Source organism: Spinacia oleracea, chromosome 3 (genome assembly GCF_020520425.1).
Source record: "Spinacia oleracea cultivar Varoflay chromosome 3, BTI_SOV_V1, whole genome shotgun sequence".
Taxonomy (NCBI): Eukaryota; Viridiplantae; Streptophyta; class Magnoliopsida; order Caryophyllales; family Amaranthaceae; genus Spinacia; species Spinacia oleracea.
In genome coordinates this window covers 74,001,672-74,029,318 of record NC_079489.1, presented here as the reverse complement: position 1 = coordinate 74,029,318, position 27,647 = coordinate 74,001,672, and the positions used below count along the sequence as shown (strand labels likewise).

General features: G+C 36.7%; 3 protein-coding genes across 7 annotated transcripts; 1 reads left to right on the top strand and 2 right to left on the bottom strand.

Annotated features, from left to right (window-relative positions):
- Positions 1–290: 290 nt before the first annotated feature.
- LOC130470398 (uncharacterized) lies at positions 291–18,600 on the bottom strand. Of its 3 annotated transcripts, XM_056840488.1 has the most exons (11): positions 18,042–18,594; positions 3,914–4,076; positions 3,198–3,297; positions 2,927–3,091; positions 2,049–2,795; positions 1,823–1,960; positions 1,641–1,718; positions 1,003–1,508; positions 792–907; positions 480–672; positions 291–380 (listed from the first exon to the last, which is right to left on the bottom strand). In XM_056840488.1, the coding sequence occupies exons 3-8, from the start codon at positions 3,291–3,293 to the stop codon at positions 1,296–1,298; spliced, it is 1,437 nt and encodes a 478-aa protein (XP_056696466.1). In that variant the 5' UTR covers positions 3,294–3,297; positions 3,914–4,076; positions 18,042–18,594; the 3' UTR covers positions 291–380; positions 480–672; positions 792–907; positions 1,003–1,295. The 3 variants fall into 3 exon arrangements, with proteins under 3 accessions (XP_056696466.1, XP_056696467.1, XP_056696465.1); XM_056840489.1 differs by lacking the exon at positions 3,914–4,076 and having other exon boundaries at positions 2,966–3,091; positions 18,042–18,600; XM_056840487.1 differs by lacking the exon at positions 3,914–4,076 and having other exon boundaries at positions 18,042–18,596.
- A 282-nt stretch (positions 18,601–18,882) lies between these two features.
- Positions 18,883–20,767, top strand: LOC110798278 (uncharacterized). Of its 2 annotated transcripts, XM_056840490.1 has the most exons (3): positions 18,916–19,026; positions 19,114–19,424; positions 19,556–20,767. In XM_056840490.1, the coding sequence occupies exons 2-3, from the start codon at positions 19,241–19,243 to the stop codon at positions 20,110–20,112; spliced, it is 741 nt and encodes a 246-aa protein (XP_056696468.1). In that variant the 5' UTR covers positions 18,916–19,026; positions 19,114–19,240; the 3' UTR covers positions 20,113–20,767. The 2 variants fall into 2 exon arrangements, with proteins under 2 accessions (XP_021859146.1, XP_056696468.1); XM_022003454.2 differs by having other exon boundaries at positions 18,883–19,424.
- Positions 20,768–21,136: 369 nt separating this feature from the next.
- LOC110802961 (protein transport protein SEC23 G) lies at positions 21,137–27,096 on the bottom strand. Of its 2 annotated transcripts, XR_002537359.2 has the most exons (4): positions 26,167–27,096; positions 22,589–24,270; positions 22,003–22,185; positions 21,137–21,468 (listed from the first exon to the last, which is right to left on the bottom strand). XR_002537359.2 is itself a non-coding variant. In XM_022008422.2 (3 exons), exons 1-2 carry the CDS (start codon positions 26,812–26,814, stop codon positions 22,612–22,614), a joined length of 2,307 nt encoding a protein of 768 aa, XP_021864114.1. In that variant the 5' UTR covers positions 26,815–27,096; the 3' UTR covers positions 21,137–21,468; positions 22,589–22,611. The 2 variants fall into 2 exon arrangements, 1 of the variants encoding a protein (XP_021864114.1); XM_022008422.2 differs by lacking the exon at positions 22,003–22,185.
- Positions 27,097–27,647: the final 551 nt, after the last annotated feature.

Here is a 27,647-nt window from a genome sequence, read left to right as displayed (position 1 = left end):
TTATTAAATGTTTTTAGATACAATCATTACCATGTGGCTAATCAGACGACCGTGCTCAGACAAAGGCTCGTCTGATGTAGGATCAAGGACCCAAATCCGCTTATTCTTCATGGATAATGCAACACAATACCAACGTGTGTGCGGTGGAAGTGTGAAGTACATGTGCAACACGGGTACTACAACCTGGCATGAATTGCAAAATAGATACGATAAGTTAAATGGTAAATTAAAAATTTACATATAATTATCACAAATGTATTTAATTTAGAATGTGATGTTATCTCACATACCACAAACATTTCCCGAATGACGAGGTTTTCAAAGGGGGCACCGAATGGGGCTACAAGAGACTGAGGGGGTTCGTTTGTTTGTACCTTAACCTGCCACAATTAGAAGGTGTACTAATTACCTCAAGATACGTTTACAAAAAAATTATCAGATCATGATAACATAGATGAGAAATACGTCTGAAAACTAACCCCGAAACCAGGTTCAAGCATTACACTTCGTCCTCTACCGGCACCCAATTCTGCCTTCCACCTGCTAGTATACATCTTACTAGCCACTTTGACGTATTCTATCCCCGCATACTCATCCATTGCTACCATTCGATACATCTAATATTTGCTTAGACATAAACCATCGAACTCAATCAACTCTGGTCCTTCATCCCTGCATATATTGATCAATTGAAGGATAATCAACTGTCGTATTCCAAGTTAAAACTTGTAAACATTAACAAAATACAAATACATTAATAATCATAATTTACTAAAAAGTTTGACATTTACTTGCTATTTCCCTGGCACTCCTTGATGAAAGCAACCAATTCCTTCTCCATATCAGTACGACTCTTCCGGGAGCTCCTAAGAGGTGAAACTCCCTTTAAAATTTCAGTGGTGATTACCTGTGCAATTTGGATATGTATATAACCCAACATTAAAATTATCTAAGATAAGTATATCTTGGATTGTTCATTCACAGTAGTGTAAGAAAATGTACCGGCTTCTGAGCAGGAGATTGTACTTCAGTCTGTAGCGTGGTCATAGATTTCGTAGGGACAGAACAATCAGAGGAAGAGGGAGCCATAAATCCAAGAACATCTGAGGTAACCGCAGAAGAAGGACCAGGGGTTATAGGATCACTCACCAAAACTGGAGAGACTGAAGTGGAAGGAGGAGGGAACCCAAAGCCTCGGGTGCCAAAACCCCGAGCTGAACCAAAGGCCGGTGCAAAACCCACCGGCGACGGAACTCCAAACTGATGTGCAGTGGCCGTAGGAATTGTGGTCGGCCTCATTGTCTGCGTACCTCCGAGAGAGGGCAAACAGCCACACCACCCACACTACCACCACTTGTACCTCCACTTTGAGTGTCCTTCAACCCACTATCTTGTTCCCTCACCCCTACTATTCTTGACAAATCAAGTTTCATACTTCTTAAAACCTCTCCTTGGTTGTGCATTTGTTCCTCGATTCTCTCAAATCGGCTTGTTAAAACATTCAGAACCTATATACAAATTTTATTCCAAGCACACAATCAGAATATCTAGTGCGCGCGCGGGACAGAAGCCAGAAACTTATAAACTAATCAACTAATAATCTAATTAAACCAAATTGGATTAGAAACAATAGATTAAACCTCTTTTGCAATGTAGGAACCCCGCATATCTCTTGGCAATCGAGGATGGTGTCTCTCGCCGTAAGCAACATCAACAGACTGGTTGTGGAACATCAAAATAAAACATCAGTCCATATATGAATGAATCATTATACTGCTGAATCACTACTAACACAACAGAAATTTTTGGTATTCCATCTCACCTGAGTTCTTCCATAGTCACCTCCAGCTTTCTTGTCTGCCTCTATTAGGGCATCCACATCAGATTGGGACCACACAGCCACCCTCGGCATAACACACCATTGCCTAGGAACAACATTCAGGTGGTCCAGGTAGAACACCTACAACATTAACCAACTTGCTTCAGAATCAAATAAGAGCTTTGCAAAATTATACACAATAAATAAAAATATTTTCAGTTATACCAACCGTCAAAAATAGGCTGCAGCCCCCCAATCCAGAAACAACTCCATGTTGATCAAACTGATGTGCAAACATTTTGCACCATATCTTTAGCCACTCTAAACAGAACGTGCACCAATCATATGAATTTGACTCCGGTGCTACCGATGCGGCAGGTAACAACCTTCCCGCCAAGGTAAACCCGTCTGTGCTTGGGCACAACACCAGCTCCAGTATAACAATCATAAAGGCTATTCTAAATTCAAATTCCTCCTCTCTTGTTACAATTGGGACAATAGTAGCCACCGCCTTACCCTGTCCGTCCCTCATCCCAACTGCAAATTCCCAAGCTTTCTGAACAGAAACTCCACCACTATCCCCATACATCTGAACAATATGGTCTGCTATATTCCTATGGCGTGTGTCTAGGTTTCCATTAAGAGATGGTACAGGCTGAGTACCCATAGGCAGCCCCAAAACACAGTTAAATTGGATGGGATCCAGGCTGAATTCCATATCGCCCCCACCATAAAACACCCCATTAGCACCATCTACCCTGGTCACTAACCAGTAGGCAAATTCCGGGGACAGGTTGCGCAGTTTCACGGTGAGGAGGGCTCCAAACCCCATTTTTCTAACTAAATCCCTTCGACTGTCATCCAACAGTGACACCAACTTTGAAAACACCTCAATCCTATCATTCTCATGCATGCCTTTCCTCAGCCTGGTGGACACAACAGTCTCCGATTTCTTCACCTGAGCACCTACACTCAACTAAGATGCATATAACAATGCCCACTAAATCAAAACCATGTAAGAATTGATCATAAACATTTGTTCTGATTAATGTACTTTCAATCACAAAATAGATATCCATGAAATAGGTAGTTAACAATTCAACAAACCTTCGGTCTAATAGTAGTGGTTAAGTTATGAATACTAACGACGTCCTCGTCATCGTTGCTCTCTGTACGTGGCTCCTCCTCTCCACTAGTCTCCGCATCATAGACTTTTCTCTTCTTTACACTGGAAGAACCTTCCACTGCCTTTAGTCCACATGCAGTTGTTCTCTACACACACAACACAACAAGTTTACTTATGTCTGAATATTAAAAATAGAATTGGATTAGAATTGGATTCTTCTATTTAATACAATAGCATTCTTGTACTAATTACCGTTCGTGCTCCTGCCCTTGTAGACACGCCCTTTCCCTTAACAACGTCTTCCTCTGTTTTTTTCTCCTTTGGAAGTGGAGCATTACGTTTACCCATTTTCCTACAAAATTATAAAACTTAATGACTACAATAACAACGTAAACTAAACACAAGAAATTCACAACATTCAAAAACTTCACACTGCAATTACTTTCTTTTTAAAATGCACACATATAAACATCCACACATAATTAGACCAGTAATTAGACCCATTTTGGTACAAATCTACCAATCCAAATCTCATTTGCGATACCAAACTGTCAAACACTTTCAGTACCATTTTAGGATCAATATAAAATTATGATCCTTTTTAAAAATAATTCTATATTTTAAGTACTATTCTCCATATTATCAACACTATTTTTAACAAATTTCCAAAATTTAGGCGACATCAAATATACCAAATTTGTTCAAATATCAAAACCCAGTTACAAAACAACCATTATTCATACTCCTAATTCCACCAACAGCCTACAAAACCCTAAACAAATATTAAAAAACGATTATTAATAAACGAACTAAAACATGCAGCAATTAAACCAGAAACCCTAACTAACTGAAAGCCAAAAATTCTTAAAATTAGACGACTTTAACAATTAGGATTACAACCCTAAACCCTCCAATAAGCCTAAATACATTAACTTTTTAAATTTTCGATTTGGGTTTTAGAGTTTTACCTCTTGATGACAAATAATTCTTCCTCCAGCGCAATTTCTTATCACGAATTCACCAAATTAACGAACAATCCTAGCTCGTCTTGAAAATGGAGGTGTGAATTTTTTGCCCAGAATACTTTCGCCGCGAAATTGGATAGAAGGAGGAGCACAAATGGAACCTCGACTGTTTTGAAGGAGGAGAGAGAATAACAAGGAGGAGAGAGAGTACACTGTGAGTATTAAATACCTGAGCTCCTTCTAATTCAAAATTTTTGAAATCTGAAATTTTGGCCAGCAAAGCAAACGGACTCCGTTTTACACATGTGGGCCTCTCCCTTTATTTCGGTGAAAATACCAATAAGCCCCCACTTGTGTCCAGATTGGACACAAGCCATTATGGAGCAAGACTTCCTCATCAAATCAGTGACATAAAAAGCGGTGTGTACTATATTCCTATTAATAAAAACAAAAAGAAAAAAAAAACTGACTCAACCAAATTGGCGGAATCCCTATATTCATGAAGACTCAAAATCCTATTCTATTACGGAGTACGAATTCATGCGTATTACTCACAAATTCACAATTCACAATTCACAATTCACAAACTACTCACAAACTGCGCACCACAACCGCTGCTTGATCTCCCGCAGAACCCTAACCCCAAACTGTGCACCGCCACCGGATCTCAAGGTTCGACGATCGCCGCACTTACTTTAACGCTGCTACTTTTCATCCTCCGGTGAACGCCGACGCTCCACCACTCTGAATTTCGAGGTTAGCATCCTTAATTTTGTTCTACTACTCTATCCTTTCAATATTCTTAATTATCAAATTGTAATGCATATCTCCGTTTTTGAACTTGAAATTCCGCCATTTTTTGTCAAATTTTATCAGCTTTACAAAACCCTAGATTTCATAATTGTCAATTCAACCATCAATAGAAATCAACCATCAATAGTTGGATATAGTTTAAGAAATACGGTGTTTAATTGTTTCACCAAAAGGAAGAATCTGTTGAGGCATCAAATGTTTGTGCTAGTGAGCAGCTCAAGATGGAGACGAAGAAAGTGGTCGAGTAGACAAATATACGTCTCCATTATTTGTGATTACAAGAGGAGGAATTGATTTTATTCAGCTGGCCCTCCCTTGGTTTTTAGAAGTTCCAAGATGTAGCTACCAACTTCAATTGTGAGCTTTCTTGTGCCTTATAAACATCTTTTACGGTTTTACTAGTTTGCTTATTATTTGAATTTTTCATTCATGGAAATTGGTACAACCGACAATTTAAATGTCTGACTTTTGACTAAATTGGATCTTTTTAGTTTTATTTCTTTGCATTTCTTGTTCATGGTGGTTTTTAGGGACTATGGGTGATGGTATGACTTATGACTCATGAGGACATACCGAATCAAGAATTTTATTGTATTTAAAATGCAATAACGAACTATGGCATTGCCTTTTATGCTACAATGTTCATCTGTGGAAGTAGTAAGTTCCTGACCAAAAAATATCCCAACTTGGAATTGAATCATGCGTTGCCTTGTTAAACAGCCTTATATGCTTCTAACCTAATATTAAATACTGGAATTGGACAGGAGAATTCACCTGGAATTTATTTGGAATTTTACCTGTTTTTTCTGCCGAATATGAGATATTTACCGAGGAAGTACATTCTATTCTTTTATGATGAACCAATGTACCAATACACTGACATTCAGTCCGCATACAAAAGAGAGGACAAAGGATTTGGGTGAAAGTATATGGAAGTTTGAGTCTCTTTATCCAGAGGCCAATATTCATTACTTGTCATTGTTTATTGATTCTTGCTTGACCATGCTTTTTTTAGCCAAAGGTGTGACTTACTGAGTTTCTCTTTGTAATATCATCTTCTTGTGTTGCACAGTCATTGATTGGCATGAACAAGGACTCGTGGATGTTTTGGTGGAGCCTTTATCATACAGTGAGTGAAGTTACTTTTTTTTCCATCTCCTTTAAAAATCATGTATTCGCTCCTTGCAGATTAGCACTTATACTTTAGGGCGTTGCAAATTAACTTTCACGTGGTACTTTCTTAAATATAACATCCTGTTCTTCAATTTCCGTGAGGTCTTGTTTTGGTACTATATTTTTTGTTAGAAGCTGAATGAAGTTAACAACAGTAATTTTATCTTCTATAAATTGTGATTCTTGTTTTGGTACGTTTGCAATATAAATTCAGTTTGTTCATTGTTCTTCTATATAGGTTGCTTTGTGGATCATTCTCGGAATATTTTCTCTGATACGGTTTCAAGCCATATAGTGCAAAATTTACCTTTTGGTATGTATAATCTCCTCTTGAACCTGTAGAGGGAAACAAGAGATAGAGAGATTTTTATTACATCGCCACCAATCACATTTTATGGTGGGTTGCAGGGAGTGGTTTATAACTTGGGATCTTAAAATGTCTCAGATTAGCCTAATGATCCACTTAAACCTTATTGTGTCCCTGACTGCCCCATTTAGAACAGTGGCATTGTAGGAGATTAGGGGAAGTAGTGGGGGGGTGTGGGTTTCTATATTCAGATGCATGTTATAGTTCTAATGCGAAGATTATCAAGTTTGAACTTCGTTGATTTTCGATTTTGATTATTTTTTCAATTGATTTATTTCATTAGGTATGTGATTGTTGAATGGATTGATTGATGGCATGTTGATTTGAGAAATTCCCTCAGCATGAGTTTTACTCGGTAAGAATGTTTTAGGCTTGAGCCTTCAAGTTATTGTCAAGTGTCAACTATAACCTGAATTTTGTATCATATGCTGAGAAAATCTGGTTTCTTATCTCTACAACTCTTACAGGGAGAAATTACTTTGAGATAGATTTGGACGTCCACATATTCAACTATATTTGTAGGAAAGGTCTTGATTAATTCAAAACCGATTGTAGCATTCTGCCTTGGATTTCGGACTCACCACTCAGGTACTTGTTTCTTGTGGTGGTCATTTTGTATTTTCTGATGAAATTATTTTGATATATTTATGATATTAACAGGGACAAAAACCTGAGGATTTTCCCGAGCATCTGTTATGCTGCGTAAGGTTGAACAAATTGACTACACCAACTACCATCACTTGGCTATTTGAGTTGAGAACTTCTCAAGCACAAAAGAGGTGAGAAGTTCTAAGTCTCGGTGTTTTATTTGCACCATAACCAATTAACCACCACTTTCTTGTTTCTTCTTCCTTTATGCGCTTGTTTTTTCTAGACCAGTCTTCCTGTAGTGCCATTCATTCTTATTGTTTCTGATGGCATTTTCACTGCCTACTCTGCTATGGTTTCAACTCCCAAGCGCGGTTAATGACCTAAACCACAGTATCGACGATAATGATGGGATATAGGTTGTGTACAAGCTTGAGGTCATAACATTCTGTTACATGCTCATTTTTTATGCACTGTTGATAGAATGTGACTTCCAACATCTGTGATAGTGTGATGTATATCTTGCATTAGTTTTCCTGTTGCATCTGGACACCGTGAAGATATCATGTTGATATAGGCCTTTTTATTTGGTTAAATTGTTGCCTATATTTAGAATTGTCATTTTTAAGTGATCAGCTAAACATGTGAGGTCAACTACTTTAGCATGACCCTCATTTAGCCAGCCTCTAGACCAGGTATGCTCAGGAATACTAAGTCACAATTGGAATCGGTGAGGGTCAAGCAATGCAACTGTTTTTTGGGTGGGGGTATGACGTGGGAATAGACAGGAACACTACAACAAATCAGCTAAGAGCAGAAACTCTCAACCCCTCGAACCAACTGATACCGTTTTGTTTTTAACTTCACATTGTACTTCTAGCTTCTAAATTATTGCCTATATTTAGAATAGTCCAGCAGATTTCATTATTCAGATGCATGGCACATAATTTCAGATTTGTGCAGTGAAATGTACTTGTACATGATGTACATTTAGCTTATAAATTATGTACTAACTTATTTTTACCTTGTCTTGTAGTATTTTAACAGAGCTCCTCCCATGTATTCTCGAAAACTGATTGACGATCTAAGGGATATGTGGATCTCATATGTTACCGGATATCACCATGCAAATAACGATGAAGATGATGATCTATATGTGTGAGTTTGGCTAGCTCAACAGATGACATTGGTTAACTAACTATTTTTGTACTTTCTTTTTTTGACATTAGATAGGTATTTAATTTTCTTTTGGTTGTACCTTATATAGATCATTTTGTCAATGAATGATAAGATTTTGATATTGAATGAAAGGATTTGGACATGAATTTTTTTTACACTTCGTATATGAAATTTGTTGCCTTTTGGTATATTGATTGGATAATGATCGATTGTATCTATTTATTTTTGGTGCATGATGATAGTATCCAAAAATTTATAATATTAAAAATAACCGTAATTATTATAATATTAAAAATTACAGTAATTTTATAATATTTTTTTTAAAAAATAAGTAGGGAATATAGGTCGGTTATCTGTAACAGGCGCTCTATATGCTAATTGACAGGGCACAATATAAAGCGCCTATCTACCTCGACATTTACATATTTTAATGCTTATTTAACAGTTACCTATGGCAAGCGCTCTATATTCCTTCTCAATTAATTAATTTTAAGAAGGGTATATAGAGCGCCTTTCTCAAACCAACGTCATATATGATTAGACACATAAAGCGCCTCTTCCAACCGTTTTATAAACTTTATAAAGCGTTGAGCTGGAGAGCGCCTCTAAGGCGCTTTATAAAGTCTATTTTTATAGCTCTATAAACCTATGTTTGTAGTAGTGTATCCTAAGGAAACAAAAGGATACTATTTCTATAATCCAAGTGAGCGCAAAGTGTTTGTTGCTCGGGATAGTGCTTTTCTGGAAATAGATTTTATTTCCAAAAAGACATGTGGGAGAAATATTTATCTCGAAGAAGTTCGAGAAGAGCAACAAATGGACATAGATCAACCTATGTTAGAGACGACGGTTTGGGGCGACGCAACCCTTTATAGGGAAGCTACCCCTACGCCGGAGGAAGAACCATTCAATGATCCTCCTCCTAACGTCCCACTCGAATCTAATTCACGCAGAGTACCACAAACAGTTGTGGAAACTCCTCCTGTTGTTCAACCCACACGTAGATCTGAAATGCCCAAAATCCCATCAAAGAAATATACTGATTTCATATTGACTAGAAATTTGGACATCTTGCTTCTGGAAAGCAAAGAGCCTATTACTTACAAGAAAGCTGTGACGAGTCGAGACTCCAAAAAATGGCATGAATCCATGACATCTGAAATGGATTCCATGTCCGAAAATCAAGTATGGGACTTGATAGACTTTCCAGATGGGGTAATACCCATAGGGTGCAAGTGGGTTTTTAAATTGAAAAAGGACAAGGATAGAAACATAACAGTTTTCAAAGCTAGATTGGTTGCAAAAGGATTCAAACAAGTTCATGGTATTGACTATGATGAAACATTTTCACCAGTGGCTATGCTTAAATCCATTCGGATAATCCTAGCGATTGCAACTCATTATGACTATGAGATTTGGCAAATGGATGTCAAAACCGCCTTTCTTAATGGTTATTTGAAAGAGGATGTGTACATGACACAACCAGAAGATTTTGAGGATCCAGAAAATCCTAGGAAAGTATGCAAGCTTAAGAAGTCCATTTATGGGCTAAAGAAAGCATCAAGGAGTTGGAATCTTCGATTTGATGAAGCTATCAAAAGGTTTGATTTCATCAGATGTAAAGAAGAGGATTGTATGTACAAGAATTTTAGTGGGAGTAAGGTAGTATTCTTAGTCTTGTATGTGGATGACATACTACTCATAGGAAACGACATCCCTATGCTAGAGTCCGTCAAGGAATGGCTGGGGAAATGTTTTTCAATGAAAGACTTAGGAGAGGCAGAGTACATTTTGGGTATAAAGATCCATAGAGATAGATCTAAAAAGCTTATTGGACTAAGTCAAGGAACCTATGTGGATAGGATTCTTGACAGGTTCAATATGAAGGAATCAAAGAAATGATTCCTACCCATGCAACATGGCGTACATCTAAGCAAGACACAGTGTCCAGTTACACAAGTTGAGCTAGATAAAATGGAGTAGGATTCCTTACGCATCTGCAATAGGATCCATCATGTATGCCATGATCTGTACTCGCCCAGATGTTGCATATGCCTTGAGTATGTGCAGCAGATTCCGATCTAATCCAGGAGAAGCACACTGGAATGCAGCTAAGAACATCTTAAAGTACTTGAGAAGGACAAAAGATGATTTCTTAGTGTATGGAGGAGATGATGAGTTGATTGTTGAAGGTTATACTGATGCGAGCTTCCAAACGGATAGAGATGACTTCTGATCCCAGTCGGGATATGTCTTTATCCTAAATGGAGGAGCAGTGAGCTGGAAGAGTTCAAAGCAAAGTACGGTGGCTGATTCTACAACAGAAGCTGAGTACATTGCCGCAGTAGAGGCTGCAAAGGAGGCAATTTGGATTAAGAAATTTATTACTGAACTTGGTGTTGTTCCTAATTGTGCTAAAGCAACTGACATCTATTGTGACAACAATGGTGCAATAGCTCAATCAAAGGAACCAAGTTCAAAACCTAGATCCAAACATGTACTTGGAAAATTCCATGTCATTCGAGATTATGTCGAAAGAGGAGATGTGAAGGTTTGCAAAGTTCATACGGATGACAACATAGCAGATCCGTTGACTAAACCCTTACATAGGACCAAGCATGACAGTCACACTAGGGCCAAGGGAATCAAACACATTGGAGAATGGCTTTGAGATTGTTTTGTTTTAGATTTATGAATATTGTTTTCATAAGTGTAAAACACTTTGTCATGTTTTGTTGATTTGAAATGAAGTTTCATTATTATTTAATTATGGTTTAGAATTAAATAAAATGTCCAAATAATTTATAATTATCAAATAGGATCATCATAAGAGTTTTGATGAATGAAACCCTATTAAGTGAATTGAGATTATAAATTATGAATTGTCCCTAGTCTAAGTCGTTAAATTGGACATAAACGACTAACTAAAAGACTGGTATGTAAGTTGATTGATAACGCCTGGTTTCATGGGTTATAGGGACATAAGGATGTCTAATCATTTACATGGATATATATTATGAATATATTTGGACCGACCTACCTAAAAATTCTTTAAACATGTTATAGAATTTTGTGGTTAAACTATTTTAGTGGGTTCCTCAGACATGAGTATGGTATTTTCACACTCAGTGATTAGTATGTCTTTGACTTTGTCAAACGCCTTGCCATAAAAGGAGGTTATAAAGGCAGTGCTCGGGATTGCTAAAAATTTAGTGGGAGTTATAGCTATACAAGAATGAAGAAGTCCTCCTATGTCAATAGGAATGGTGTCTTAGGCCTCTTGAAGAGTAAGAACTGAAAATGTATGACCGTGTTCAAATGGATTAAAGTTAATCATTTGTTTTGACAGTTCGAGCTCGAAGTTCAAGAAATAATTTGAATATTAATATGGATTACATAAGATGTCATCATATTATCAAATTGGACATTAAGTGACGAAGGAATTTAATATTGCACACTTGTTTAAGGACAAGTGGGAGATTGAAGGAATATGTCCTTTAATCAAGATGGCAATCACTAAATATAGATTAGGATTAATAACGGAGATTAATAATCCGGTTATTTAGGTGGTCATAATGTTTTGCTAGAAACCAATTATGATCTATGGGCTAATTATTATTGGGCTACTGCTAATGTAACCGGGTCCTATAAGGTCACACACAATAGAGTATTGGATATGATCAATATGACCCAAGGCCCATGATGGTCTTTGGTGTTGGATAGGACTTTGGAGTAGTTAAGGTTTACTATGATTACTAGGTTTTCTAGTTCTACTAGGATTGGTTATCAAGCTATTATAAACGTTATAAATAGACGTGATGACCATATGATTAAACACAAGTTGAATAAATCATTAACCTTATTCAATACTCCAAATCCGTCCCTTCCTTGTGAAAGTGTGAGAGAGATTTCCATCTTATCCATCCGTTCTAGCAAACGACGCAAGGAGATCTTGATCCGTGCTCGTGTGGGCTAAGTAGAGGAATCACGCTTGGGATTCTGTCTCCGAATTGGTCCTTGTTCGTATACTCGGGAATCACGCATCAAAGGTATATTTAACTCCTATATTATGATTCATGTTAATGTATGTTTGCGATCCTGTTAGATGTGAGAAAAGTGTTTTCTGCAATTTCGTTATTAGCATCTAATCCTACATATACTTCATATGTTATATGTACGTAACATATAACCTTACAACTCAAAGAGATTTGACATAGGTACGTAACATATAACCTTACAACTCAAAGAGATTTGACATAGGTGCGTAACATATACTTCGTATGTTAATAACAAATAGAGATGTAGCGTGGGAGTATAGCTTTAAAGTTGTAATTAATTTGACATAGGTACGTAACATATAACCTTACAGCTGAAAGAGAAGCATAATCCTTCTATTGATATCGTAAGAGAAGCATAATCCTTCTATCGATAATCCTTCTACATTATTAAAGCTATACTCCCTCGCTACATATCTATTTGTTTTCCTTTTAGAGAAAATAGGATAAGACTTGAGCCAAAATTTTACAAGGAGATGGGGTATATTACCTTTTAAACTTTCACCTTTAACAGTGTATGCAAGTATGATAAAGATGGGAACACTACATAAGGAAATGAAACAATTTTTAAGAAAGAGACCATAATAAAATACGCCCCAAACAAATAGCACAAAGAAAATAACTAAAATCAATATAAAGAACTTAACACAAAGTATTCAATGCAGATGAAGTATAGAACATACTTCCGATCAGGTCGTAGCTTTTAATATTCCATAAAGAGTGCGTGCTCTTCAGAGTCATAGAAACTAAGCAGAGCAAATTATCAATAGTCATAAAACTTGTATTATGTAATACTTGTATTTTCTAAAAGTGATGATATCAACGAATGTAAGTGACCAAAAAAATGCAAATTATTAGGAATAGGAATGCTTTGAAACCGTTAATTAAAAAAACTATATAATAGACACAATCTCATGAGGACGTAAATAACTAATTGAGTTGCACCTTCTTAATCAATTTGAATCAACCAATGTGATAACTACTTTTTCATCATAGCCTTTTCTTGTAAGGACTTATGGGGCAATATAGCCCGGTATTCTCACCGTTGATTTCGGTTGAGAATGAAGCATTGTTGATCATTTAATGGTTCAGAAACTTATTTGATTATCAGCAAAACACCAAGCAAACTTATTTGGTTGGTACATGAATTTTATTGGCTAGCTCAAGAAGTGTACAATGTAATATAATACAATTTTTTAACTCCAAACTTTTTATGTGTTGTGTTTAATTTGTCAAGTGGTTTTAGGACTTGGGTTAGAAACTGGGTTGAGGTGTGTTTAATGTACCGCATTACCCTACTAAAGAAAAGAAAAGTGAATATTTGTAAATGTGGGATTGGAAATTTGAAGTTGATATATGAAAGAAATATGTTGTATTTTTCTGGGTTGGTATAGGACTTTTAGACATTGGGAGAGTGTCCTTGGTGTAATTGCATTAGTATGTAGCTGATGAATTCAAGTTACTTCTAAGGTTTGACCTATCAACCACTCAAGGCCAGGGACTAATTTCTGACTGGCTTGAACTATTGATGGTTTAATGTTACTACTCTGTCTTGATAAATTGTAATCTTCCAAATCTTTCAATGATGTGGTAGTTTTGTGGCCTGTGGGTATAGTTGGGCCACAAAATTGAGGAAGGTAGAAGCCACGGGGAAAAGTTAAGGACTTGAGCCAATGACGGGAATTGAATCGGGAAACACAATCAGAGAGTGGTTGCAATACACAGAGCCCTGAAAATGTCCACAAGCAACAATCAAACAAAGAACCAAACTCTAATCATTGAATCCGGCTCAGCGATTGCGGTCAGATGGTGCAACGATGAGGTAAGAGGACCTTGGAATATAAACTTTGTGCTTAACTTCATTCGAAACTCTTCCCGCAATGGTCCAAGCATCTACATTACCCACAAAAGTCGAGCTTCAAATTGTGTTACTAATGCTCTTGCCAAGCAAGGTCTCAACAAAAGGGACGAATTCTTAGCATGGCTGTAAGCATTTTACGCTGACTCACAAACGGACTAAAATAATGTAAATGGGACCCCAATCCTATAATATCTGATCTACTTCCTATTAATAAAATGAAGTCCAAATTTTATCAAAAAATAGGATTTCTATGCTTTTGATAAGGACGGAGCCGCTAGTCAACTCAGATTAGTACAAGTCTAGCCGATCACAAAATCGGATATTAATTAATAACTACTACGTACTTGATTAGAATATTACTCATCATCTAACTAAACACTAAATAGGGTATCTCTATTATATAAGTGAAGAGTTGAGGCTGTTTTAGTAAAATCACTTTAGGTGCATTGACAAGCGTGTCCGGTCAAAACAGGTCGAGTATTAAGGGATGGAGGGAGTACATAATAGAGATTATGTATTTTTCCCGTTCAAAATGCTTTAAACTAGATAAAATAAAAGAATTATGAAATTTTTGTGTTATTTGTTAACATTGATGATTTGATCTTGATTTTACAGTATGTTTGCTTAAGGGATCAAATTTGCTTTTGTATATTCGCATGCATCGCGTGCATATAAGACTAGTCGTTGCAGTCCCAACTCCAACCCTCTCATCTTAATTCACCACATTGTTCCTATTCCATAATATTAGAGAGTAACTAGCATAGTACCCGTGCGATGCACGGTTTATATTCTAAATATACAAAATCTAAATTATAGTAGTAGAAAATTATCATCGAAATAGAGCTTACATATATTCTTCTAATTAATATTAATGATAGATGAATTTGTTACTTTTCCATTCAGTATCTTATTTATTAAAAAAAATTAAAACAAATAAGGGTACATAGACAAAATTATGCGGTACTCGCTCATCTACCTCATTACCCGATCACTTAACACCTACCCCGCACCATTTACTTTATTCAGATAGCTAGAGATGACTTTGAGGTAGGGAGAGGCCTCCACACTCGTAACCACCTAAAATCTTATCCTCATCCTCGTCACCCACGAGAGAAACAATAACACTAACCCGGACACCAACCCAATCCCCTTACTGAAGAGTTAAAAATAAAACTCATCCCCGTTCAATTACCCACTCGTGCATCTACAACAACCTCAAACCCACCCCCCACCCCTAGAATCAACAAATTTTTTGTTTTGGTAAGAGAATTTTGAATTTTAAAACTCTATTCTAGAGTCTTCGATAATTTGATTGTCTGATTGGAGTAATTGAATAAAAAACAAAACATTGTAATATGTATCTTAGTAGGTTTTATTTTTATTGTTTCACAATAAATTGGTTGAAGGATAATGGAGGGTGGGGGGTGTGTGTGTGTTTTATTAAAAAAATCCATGCATCCTTGTCCCGTCATATGCGGCGAATACATTTTTTAACCCCATCACCCACCGAATTTCCTCCACCCCGCCCACCAAGGGTGGATGCGCGGCGCATATATCTCTCCCACAAAACCCGCCACACTGACAATCTTTCGTCTTTATATTCGTTAAATAAGTCACTTTGTCTTTCAGCTAACTTTTGAATATATTGACATAAGTTTATTATTAAAATTGATTGTATTACAGTATTAGCTATAACATTGATGAAAATATCTAAAAGTGATATACATAATTAGAATTGGGTGATAGTAAATCCAATAATTCAAACTCACCCCATCACCAAGGTGGGTACATGTTATACTCATACATGCTCACCAACACCAAGTCTCTATTTATTAGTCAATATTAGTCAATCATCTATGTTTATCTTCGTTGTTAGCCCAATCTAAAGTATGAACCCGCCCATATCAATTGTGATGCATGGTTTGCATATCAAAATGTTAATTTTACACGAAATTTTATATATAAGTGATATGCAATCATTTACATTAACATACAAAAAATATTTTTGTCGTTTCAAATATAATAATTTTGTTATAATATACTTCCTCCGTCTTTTAATACTCGCAACGTTCCTTAGTTTCACGCATACCAATGCACAACTTTGATCATTTATATCTTAAATTCTCTTTATGCAAAAATTATAAAAAGTTGATATTTTGAAAATACATATTGAGACAAATTTAACAAGATCCCACATGACTATGTTTTATCTTATATAAAAAACACTACGAATAGTCAAAGTATATTATATGAATAGTGGCAAAAGTCCAAACGTTGCGAGTATTAAAAAACGGAGGAAGTAAGATACTACTACGTACAATATAAACCCTTAATTATAAGATATAACCATATAAGTCTAGGCTGACTTATGGAGTTAGAAATTCCAAAATCATTTTTGCCCCTTCACCCCAAAAATGACTAATGATATATTATTAGTAGATCAAATATGTTACATTATAATGTGCACGCACTTTATTCGACCAAATATTCATTCCAAAATGCCATACTCCACCCTCTTAACTCAATTCACTCATTCAAAAAAAATTATCTTATTCATCAAAATTTAAATCGAACTTAATATAAATCGTAAAATTAAAAATTAAAAATTAAAAAATTTCAAGGTTATATGTAGGTACATGTTCACCTATCTTATTTTTTATGTCTTTTTTATATTACTCCATAAGCTTTTGATTTTTATTACACTTTTTAAAAATATTGTTAGAACAAAATTATAAATTCATCCGATCTTCATCATTCTCATCTATCACATACCTAATTAATACCCATTTTATGTATCTCGGTCTACCACTTATCTTATTATGACTCTTTTCATAATTGTACAATAACTTTCTTTTATTATGTTCTCAACTATATAAACGTAAACAAATGAAGTATTTATTTAGTTAAATTTTTGTGTCAGTATTACGACATATACTTTCATTAAATTAGTTTGCATGTACAATTGCATGGACATAATATGAAGCATATCAGTTAAGTTGACATATACTATGTATGTCGTAGTAATACCATTTAATGTTTGCTACTTTACTAATACATAAATATAAAAGATATTTTTAGTTTGGCAACAATATCTTTTAAAAATATATTTCGTTATAAGGTATTGAACTGAAATATATCCTCCGTACAATTCATTTGTATAATTAGGAACGCGAAAAGACCCGAAAAATATTTTCAGTATGTTTGTTATCAACAGAATCTTTAGGATTTATAATGAAAATCAATAATATTTTTCCTTAAATAAAGTATTTTAATTATTTTTGTTTAATTAAAAGCGAGGCAAATCAATGAGTGACACTTGTCATCACCACATTGATTTCCTATAATAGATGGATAGATAGATTTTTATCATTAGTCAACTAAACCAAATTCAAATCATGGTTGATTGCAAATGTGACAAATACGTAATTAACATCAACTCCAATCTCAAGAACCATCAAATTAACCTAACAAAATTAACAACCCAAATTAATTTCACAATAATTCTAGGAAGAATTGGAATCGTAGATAAAAAATTAAGGAAAGCAATGATAAAATTTCAAATAAAAACTTACAAACTAGCTAAAAGCATGAAGCCCGTATTAATTTGAAGTGAGATATTAAAGGGGTGGAAGAAGGGGATTTTAAGGAAGAGAGATTTTAAGAGGTGGCCCTGTTTGGTAGAGAGAGTTTTGGGAGGAAAATAGAGATTTGGACCATTATTAGAAATTTTGACTAATCAAACCTCTAATAATGGTGTTTGGTAAACACAGATTCAAATGGAGGATTGGCCCAAAAACTCCAATTTAGAAAACGTTACTAAGAGCAGCGTTTCAAATGGAGGATTCAAATAATTAAATCATGTAGAGTTGAAAAGTCCAATTTAACCCCATCTTCATTCATCTCCCCTCATCCACCTCCATTAACATACCTGATTTTTTTTTTCTTTAAGGATGTTATTTTTCCCAAAGTTTATGAATTTGTTTATATAAATATGGGAGACAAACAATTGTTTGATGGGATTTTTTTCCTCATTCCCATGAAAATATTTGGAAATAAAATTTTATAAAAAAAATTACGAATCCCAATTTGATATACCTGGAAACAAATTGCATGTAGTATCAAATTGCTTCTTCTACCGTTCTACCTCAAGATTATGTTGTTGTTGACTTCTATCAAGATGGTTGAATTGAATTATTGATGTTTGATTGATATAGAGTAGTTAAAATTTTCTTTTTTTTGAAAGGATATGGAGTAATTAATTGAGGAGATTAAGATGTTAGGAATTTTTTTATGGTTTGAAGTCGAATGGAGAGCTGGGTTGCTGGGTTTTGGGAGTTAGAGATTCTTTTATTTTTTTTATTTAGTCATTTATAATTATCTAATGGGCTTTCTTTTAATCAGAGGTGGGTTTCATACTGGATTCTTTCGATTTGCCCACCTGTTTTGTTACCTATTTTTTTTCCCCTAGTGTATATTAGGATAGAATAATTATTAATTATGATGGGTAGTAATATGACATATAAAGTATTATATACTAGTATACTAATGTCCATAAATGTTTTTTTACACAATCAAATGGTGAACAGCTTTTATAAAAGCTTTAAGGTTACCAAACATGTTTATATAAACAGCTAGTCAAATCCGCAGTCAAATCTGCTAAATAAAAAGGTAATCAGCTAACTGCTAATGCAAACAGTAAACAGCTACACGCTATACTCTGATTACCAAACAGGGCCAGTATTTATTTGACCACCTGATCAAAGTTTATCACTAGGGGCTAGTGATCCGCAATGGCGGCTTGTGGTCTAGGCTTTTCCAAGATTGACATGAGAGGACAGAGAAGAGAGAAAGATGAGAACAATTTTGCATTTTACTTAATTTTAGAAAAATAGACCACTGAAGACGGTTGTAGAAGAAAATAAAAGAAAAAACGGGTTTTTCATGAGATACCCCCGAGGTTTAAGTTTATTCACCAGGTACCCTCGTTGTTTCAGTAATCCACCAGGTACCCCTCAGGTTTCATTTTCTCGCATGACTTAACCCTGCCGTTAAGTGGCCGTTAGAAACTTTTTTTCACCAGGTACCCTCGTAATTTATTTCACCAGGTACCCCTGAGGTTTCTTAGTTTTTCACCAGGTATCCTTATGTTTTATGGTAATTTCACCAGATACCCCTGCTCACCAACGGCTACTTTTTTTAAAAAAAACTGGCTGGTATGGAACTGCATTCCATAAGTCCATAAGTCTTTCTGGGTTGCTGCAAATGCATACAACCCATATGTGTACAACAAGGCAATGGAGAAGATTGCCAAAATTGATCCAAAGGTTGTTGATTATCTGTCCCAAGTGCCAAAGCAGTGGTCAAGGCACAAGTTTGAACCACAAGTGGTTTATGATCACAACACCACCAATTTTGTTGAATCTTTCAACGCTTGTACCAAGCCTTTTAGAGACATGCCAGTGTACACTCTGATGGAAGGTAAATGTTCTATCTTTACTGCTTTTTACACTGTGGTTGCATATGTTTTACACCACCCCTGTCCTTTTTATTAATACATTTTCTGTTTTGCTGCTTTATTTTGTTTGTGCTTGGATGCTTGGATCTAATAGAGGCTGGGAGTTGGTGTATGAAGAAGATTGGGTCTAGATTTGGCAAGGCTATAGAAATGGGACCAAACCAATTGACTGAATATGCTGCTGGGGTATTAGAAGAGAGGAGTCAACAGTCTAGGTTTTGTTCTGTAACAGCTGCTGTGGGAGGGGAATATGAAGTGAAAGAGGGGGCTGTCAAATACCCTATTAAGTTAGATGCAAGGACTTGTGGTTGTGGAGTATGGCAAATATCTGGCATACCTTGCAGACATGGCCTTAGGGTTATTTACCACCAAAGACTTGAGGCTACTGATTTTGTGTCTCACTACTTCAAAGGGCAAGCATACAAGTTAACTTACTCAGAGCACATGCACCCCATGCCTGACCCAACCCAATGGCCTTCTTTTGACCTTTCTATTATCCTCCCACCACCCATGAAGAGAGCATCAGGTAGACCCCCTAAACTGAGAAAAAGAGGTAAACATGATACTAGAATAAAAAACATTAGAATGCCATTTTTTATAGCTCCATGCATTAATTTCTTTTGTTGCTCGAGTTTCTTCTTCATTTGGTGAATTTCTTCATTCAAGCTTCTATTTTCTTCAATTTCTCCTTCCTTTGTGCTACCTTTGTTGTTTCTCATTGGCAGTGGTTGCTCAATGCTTCCCTTGCACCACTTGAAGTTGTCACATAAGTCACACTTGTAATATAGTTTTTGAGGATTTTTCATTGTTTCAGAACTTCTTATTGCAAATTTTTTCCCACATATGTTGCATGTTTTGTTTGGAACTACAACGTATGAGGATTCATACGTTGTAGAGGAAGATTGAGATTGAGAATATGAGCTCATTTGAAAGTGAGTTGGGAAATAGGGAAAATATGAGTTGGTTAATGGGAAGAACAGAAAGTTGTAGTGAAGAGTTGCTGATGCTCCCCCTTTAAATAGAGAAGGCTCACCAACGGCTAGTTTTTTTAGCCGTTGGTGAGCTGGGGTATCTGGTGCAATTACCATAAAAACATAAGGGTACCTGGTGAAAATCTATGAAACCTCAGGGGTACCTGGTGAAATAAATTACAAGGGTACCTGGTGAAAAAAAGTTTCTAACGGCCACTTAACGGCCACTTAACGGCAAGGTTAAGTCATGCGAGAAAATGAAACCTGAGGGGTACCTGGTGGATTACTGAAACAACGAGGGTACCTGGTGAATAAACTTAAACCTCGGGGGTATCTCATGAAATATCCGAATAAAAAAATTCAAGGGGGGAAAAGAAGAAAAAAAACTATATATACGTCACATCATCAATTTTACGGTATCGAGTCGAAATCATAGACAGCTTTTAAAAGAAGATTCATCTAAAAGGTTGTATTTTTCTAAGTTAAATAATACATCCATCATTTTTAAACCGACCGTTTAAAGGTTATTATTAGAATTAATTATTCCCAAATTTAAAAGTACATTTGCAAAACTCATTTACTACACGGAGTGTGATTTCAACAAATGAACCACTCATTTCCATTGTTTTGGCACTAATAAGCCTACTAATCATATTACTGCCCACAAGAACACTGAACACCCTCCTACTCTTCACTGCAAAGCGTTATAGAATCAAAGTAAAAACATAGGCTGAAAGGTTGCGATAGCAGCAAATGTTTCCTCCACATGAACTGAAGAACAAATCTGAGTAAAACCGGAAAGGGAAACTAGAAAGCTGAAAAAGCACGCTAATTAGGAGATCAATAAGACAACCATAGATAAACTCAGAGTATCACCAGATGATCCAAGACAGGGACTAATACATAATCTGCAAGAATTAATCAGCTGTAATAGCATTTTAGTCACGGACGGGTGCTAAGTCTCATATGAGCTACTCGATACAGAACATACGGCATCAGAGCTAGAACTGAGGAGCCAGTAATATTCCCTGTCCCCCTGCGAAAGAAAACCACCGGTAGTGAGCAGTTGAGCACATGATTTACTGACTATAAGAATCAAAGACCAAGATGAATGCCTAATAACAGTGATACTCCCTCCGTCCCAGAAAGAGATACCTTTTCAGATTATTCTATGTTTCCCTTCATCTCTGAGCCAGTCAGCGCCCTCCTCCTACGACAACTTAGCTCAGGGACGAAGGGAGTACAAAATACTGTCGCAGCATTCTATCACAATTCGGTAAAGCACCTTTTGCAGTGTGGTGGTTATTCTCTATAATAACAAAACTATTTTTGCACTTTTTGTTAAAAGGAGAAAAATAATGCCTTTCCTTATTTATCATTTCTAACTATTGTTCCTATCATATCCTGGAAAATACAAGCCGAACTAAAATATTCCTCTCAAAAGCACCAGATATGGGGGATTGGCCCTGTGCTATTGGAAGTTTTAGCCTGCAAGTTCCTATATCAATGATTAAAATCGAGTTCTGTAGAATCTATATGGGAATATCTCTTAAGCACAAGAGTATAGTACCTTAACCCAACAGTTATACTATCCAAGCCAGCCACAGTTTCATCCACAATTCATTGACTGACAATAGTTGCATCCAGACTCTGGATATCAAGGAGTTATGCATCGAACAAGCAGAACAACTAGCAAATGGAGAAAAATGAAAATCCCCTTATACCCAAATAGATGTCAACCTCCTCATGTACCCTGAAAAAAGGAAAAACATGTCATTGGTCCCAAGGCGTGTTCCTATTTTGGGCAAATCTTGTATCTGTATCTGGACACAAATAAAAAGTATGGCTACTAGATAAGGGTTGGAAACCATAATGTTCTACTTTGAGTATTTTCGCCTTCTGAAGCAATACTTGTAGCTTTTTGCTCAAGATAAAGTTGGTAATGGTATAATTAAATGGGTGAAAAACAATCAAATCTCTGGATACATAAAATAGGAGAAGAAACCTCCTTGATGCAATCTTTTAAAAAAGGGAAAATGCCCCCTCTTTTTCCAATAGAAGAAAATTCTCCTCTCCAACAACCACCATATCTGATGATATTTTTTCATTCATAAAATAAAGACAAAATTTCATACAAGGAAAATAGGAGAAGAAACCTGATATGGTTATGAACTTGTCATCATCCTTGCACTGCCAACTCTTGTAAGTGATCCATGAAAACTTTCAAACTCACATCATCAGTGAATATAATCTCTGAACCATCAGTATATGTTGAATTATGGGTAACAGAAGGATTCAACTTGGCAAGAAGAAACCTAGCCTGGCTACTGTGTTGGTCACATCTGATGAGTTTGGGAACTGGCATCCGTTCAACAATGAGTTGATCAGCGTCCAGTTCAGGTGCTTCCAACAACTTTCTGAAATTCTCATGGTTTGGGTCCTTGTGGTAACCAAGCTTCCGCCACTGTGCAACTTTCGTACCATAGTGGATAACCACATAGAAGTATGAATCAAAAAGCAAAATTACATCAGGACACACTGAGCAAATATCTAAGAGGACTGGAATAGGTGGACCGTCAAATGAATACTGGAAAAGTGTGGGTTGAATCATGATCATAGAACCCACCACTCCTTCACGATTCAACATCAATCTAAAGAAAGCTGTCTCATCCGGAGAGCTGTTAAATACATTGATAAACTGGGATCTTCTTAGATAATACATAAATTGAGGGTACAAAGAGAAGTTCGATGAAAGGCGAAAAGAAGATGGGTCTTCTTGAATGTAATCTCCAAACTGGGAAGCAAATCGTATTAAATTATCATCCACCCACCTGATGACGTCTCTAACAAAATGCCTCTCTGCTCTGTCAATCGCAAGCCTGCCCATTACTGTGGCTGCAGCTTCTTGATCGAATCCAGCAGAAATCTCTGGCGAATTCTTTCCCACCCACCTTCTTGCTACAGTTGTCACCCTTCTCCGGATCCCAGTTGCTCCATATCGATAACGAGTAATAAACTGAACAAAAAATGCAGAGCCAGGTTCAACTTTCTGATTGTCATTAACTTCAAAGAAAAACGCAACGCATGTCTTGTTTGTCAGAGAGCACAACTTCCATGCATTGGTTGAACCTTCCCCAATTTCATTGTCACTCACTAGAATATTCCTCTTCCGTAGAGATACACATGGACCAAGGGCACCACAAATTTTTACATCATTAGTTGTCACCACTTCTATAGATGCATCAAAACACATCTTCAGGTTCCCATTGTTGTCACATTTAAATAGGTGACGTAAACATTTCCTGAACTGCTCTGACTCAAATAATTCTCCGAGCATCATAAATCCACCTGACCGCTCAACTGGGGATTTTAACTCTGCTGCTCCCACTTGATCCAAAGAACAAGCAAACAAATCAAGAACTATGGAAGCATCACATAAGCGCTGGGTTATTTTCTTGTAAAAGCTACACGACTTGTCAAAAAAGGGTGCATGACCATTGATCAGGTCTCGGTGGTTTCTTATTGAATAACTACAATCAGACTCCACCACAATGCCAGGGCCGACTGTTGTTGGCCCAGATGTAAAGACCATGACCCTGGAACCTGTTCTCACCATAAATCCTTCTATAAGTCCAACTGCAACGGATATTGCTGTTCCTGTGGCCCTCAAAGGGCGATGACCACGTGCAACCATTCCTGAAGAACGCATCTCTTCAATCACTGTTGTGACAATAAACTCACATTCTGACACTGCTAGCAGAAAACCTTGCTTTTGGACAATTGATGTCTTCCCAAGATAAGGTTGTTTCATGCTTGGAAATTGAAGAAACTGTTGAATCTGAGGGTGATAGATAACATTTGTCTTAGAAATGAAATAATCAAACTACTCATCTTACTATCACCAACATGAACCTAAATGGGAGGGTGACATGATCCAGTTATCATTTGTCTCAGTAGATTACCAGATTCTAAAGCTCGAATTCCGAATGCATAATTTAAGCAGTAGATTCCACATTATCAAACATCAAGTGACATGAAAGAAACACAGTGTTTTTTCATTGCACTGCTAAATTTCTGGAAAAAAGCTGAGGCATTCTCACTTAACTGCGCAATAGCTGCAAGTTCGGCTCACAAATCTCTACAAAAAATTTAGAAGTAAAAACTTCGACTGTTTTTGACAAAGTTAAAAGAACTCGTATTGAGCATTTTTCTAGGTTTTTTTTATGACGGTAGAACAAATCAAATTTACTCACTGAAGTGTCATGTGATTCTTCCTAGACTCCTAGCTGAATACTCCCTGTGTTCCTAAATAAATGCATCACTTGGGATTTCCACAAAAAATTTACGAGAGTTTACTTTTTGTAGTTTATACTGTATAAGTGGACAAGCGGGTGAATTATTTATTCCAATAAAAGGAAATGAGGACCATGAAAGAGTGCCATGCGACAGAGGGTGATTTTTTTTTTATTATTTGAGTGGGACTATGAGAGAGAAAGAAACAATAAAAAAAATTGAGTGGAGACCAAGGGAGGGGAGAGAAATAAGTAATAAAATCTGATAGAAAATTGTCAAGAACAGAAGTAATTGACGACCGAATAAGGCAAGAATGCATAATTAGGAACAGAGAGAGTAGCAAATGTGGAGATCAGGAGAGGCACTACCACTTTGATCAATGATGCCTCTTTGTAGTTGCAGGAGAAGCGTCTGTAGATCTCCCCCCCCCCCCCCAACCTTACAAAAGGCGAACCTTGATAGAGGTACTCAATGAATAATATGGACTGTAGTAATCCATAGTGGATTTTGTGTATTAGTTAGCAACTTAGCACAGAATGTCCCATAAAAAGGTCCAAAGTAATCTGTCTCCGGTAAAAAAAATGTAGTCTTCTTCATTACATTCTTATACAAGTTATTAGTTATTACCACCTCGAGGACGTGGAGAAAAGCACATGTTTGCAAGTAGAGATACATTGCTTTGGACATTCACAATTTCACATACACCAAACCAAATTGCGCACAAACTACATCACCATTCTCTTAATTCATTACCTCACACCAGGTAGGCTATATGAGTAAGTGCACAGCTTGAAGTTTTCCTAATACTAGCCTACAAATCCTACCATTATTGACAATGTGGTCATGCAACCATATTCAAATCACTCGTAGGAGATTTCACATTTTTGTATAGCCATCTAGTTTTCAATGTATCACCATATTCATAAAATAAAAACTGTCAACAAAACTATGAACTTCAACGTAAAAGATATGAAGTGTAAACTTCAGGAACATGGGTATTGAAAATCTTTAAAAGATTTTCCGCAAAGATAACAAATCTGGCCACAAAAATAGGTTACATTGTTGTACAAAAAAAAAAACTTGTGTCCCTTTGTGGCTCACAAATCTACCAACTAATTAGCAAGGAAAACTATATGTATTCATGAACTTTCCTAACATGATTAACCTAGACTCCAACTCCAAGAAATCTAATCTTTTATGTCTATGTTACTTCTCTGCTGCAAAATTGGCCGGTCTTATCACGGCACAACTAGCACATAACAGGTGAAAACTATGGAATTGGTGTGAAAATATACATATTTGTATGACATAGGAGAAAAAAAAGTTAAGGCATCAGTCTATGACCTTGAAGTTACCTGAATAATTCACACAATCAACATCTATTTGCAACAAATTAGATAGAATATTAATGCAAAGAAATTGAAGCAGTAAAAGAAATTACCTGAGTGGAGGTAAGATCCCTGTGACCTTGAAAGAGCACAGCCCGATTACAATCAGCAAAACCCAAATCATGAACCCTAACCATTGAATCAAAACTAACCAATCCCAACAATGCATTCTCCGGCAATTGAGATATCACATGCAACAACTCATTCTTAAGTGCCCTGAGCTCATCCTCAGGCGTACAGAGGTCCACAACAAATACAAAAGCCGGACCTGCCTTTGAATCAGCCGATGTCGACAGATTAGAGCTTGACGAAGAGGAAGACAACCCATGTCCACCCCCCAAATTACTGTACTGATACTGGTATTCAACAGCACTGTAAGTAGGAAAAAGTTCAGCAGGAAGATTGTTTTCGCCGATCCCAGCATAAGATTTAGGGAACCTATTCTTGTGATGACAAAAGGGGCAATGCCAAATCTTTGATTGGTAATCAACGCGAGCATAAGGGTTTAAGATGGCCCCACATGTGATGCAAATTAAAGGTTCATATTCCAAAACAGGAAGCTCTGAAGACTCCATTAATGCTAATGGTGTGCACATAATTGAGAGGGGGATTACCAGTGATGTTGCCTCGGATTTCGTGGTCGGCCATGAATTCCATGACCATCTTAGCCCTTCAATCCCTTCTAATTCTAGAAAATCCATTTTTTGATTTTTCTTACTTTATTGGGGTTTTGCGAACTGGGAATTCAATTTGAGGTGGGAGTGGGAGTGATTTCCAAGATCTCCACCTTGAATGATTCGTAGTCGTCTTCGCAGAGCACACCGCCGGCATCGGTGAAGGAGGAGAGAAAAAGTGGCAACGAATCCGTCGTGGCCGGAGACGGTGGCTGTACGGAGGAGAGAGAACTCTGCAAAGCGGGCAGGGTGAATGGCCCTTAAATGAGCAAAACAAAAACAAACTGGTACGAGTATAAGGCTACCGACTCCACGATCATACTAGCTACACTTAAATTGGTAGCGAAAGTCTTGGCGCAGTGTCCGACCAAAAGGTTGAGGGTTCAATCCTCACTAGGGGCAATTTGAGGGAGGGTTTCCCTTATCTTTCCCCCATTCTCAAAGTGTCTAGCCTGTTAACCCGGACAGGTTGACCCGTGTGGGGTTTCGATCCGGTAGGGCACTTTATCTTACCTTAAAATAAAATAAAAAATTTGGTAGCGGACTAGCGATTAATACACTACTAATACCAAGTGGTACTGAATTAGACCGAGTCGCTCCATGCAAGTCACCTAATAAAGTGGCATGAAGATCTACATGGACGGCCTCAACCGAAACAAGCCCACAAAACGGTGTTTAACATCTAGAGCAATAGCGCAACTGATTGAAAGTCCAGCTATGATACCAATTTATTATATATAACTAGTTTTTGAGCCCGTTCAATGAACGGGTAGTTATATAGTGGTTGTTAAGCGGTCTTTTAAAGTGCTAATATTGTTGAGAGATTGTGATTTCGGTGGGTTGAAAGTTGAAAAAATATA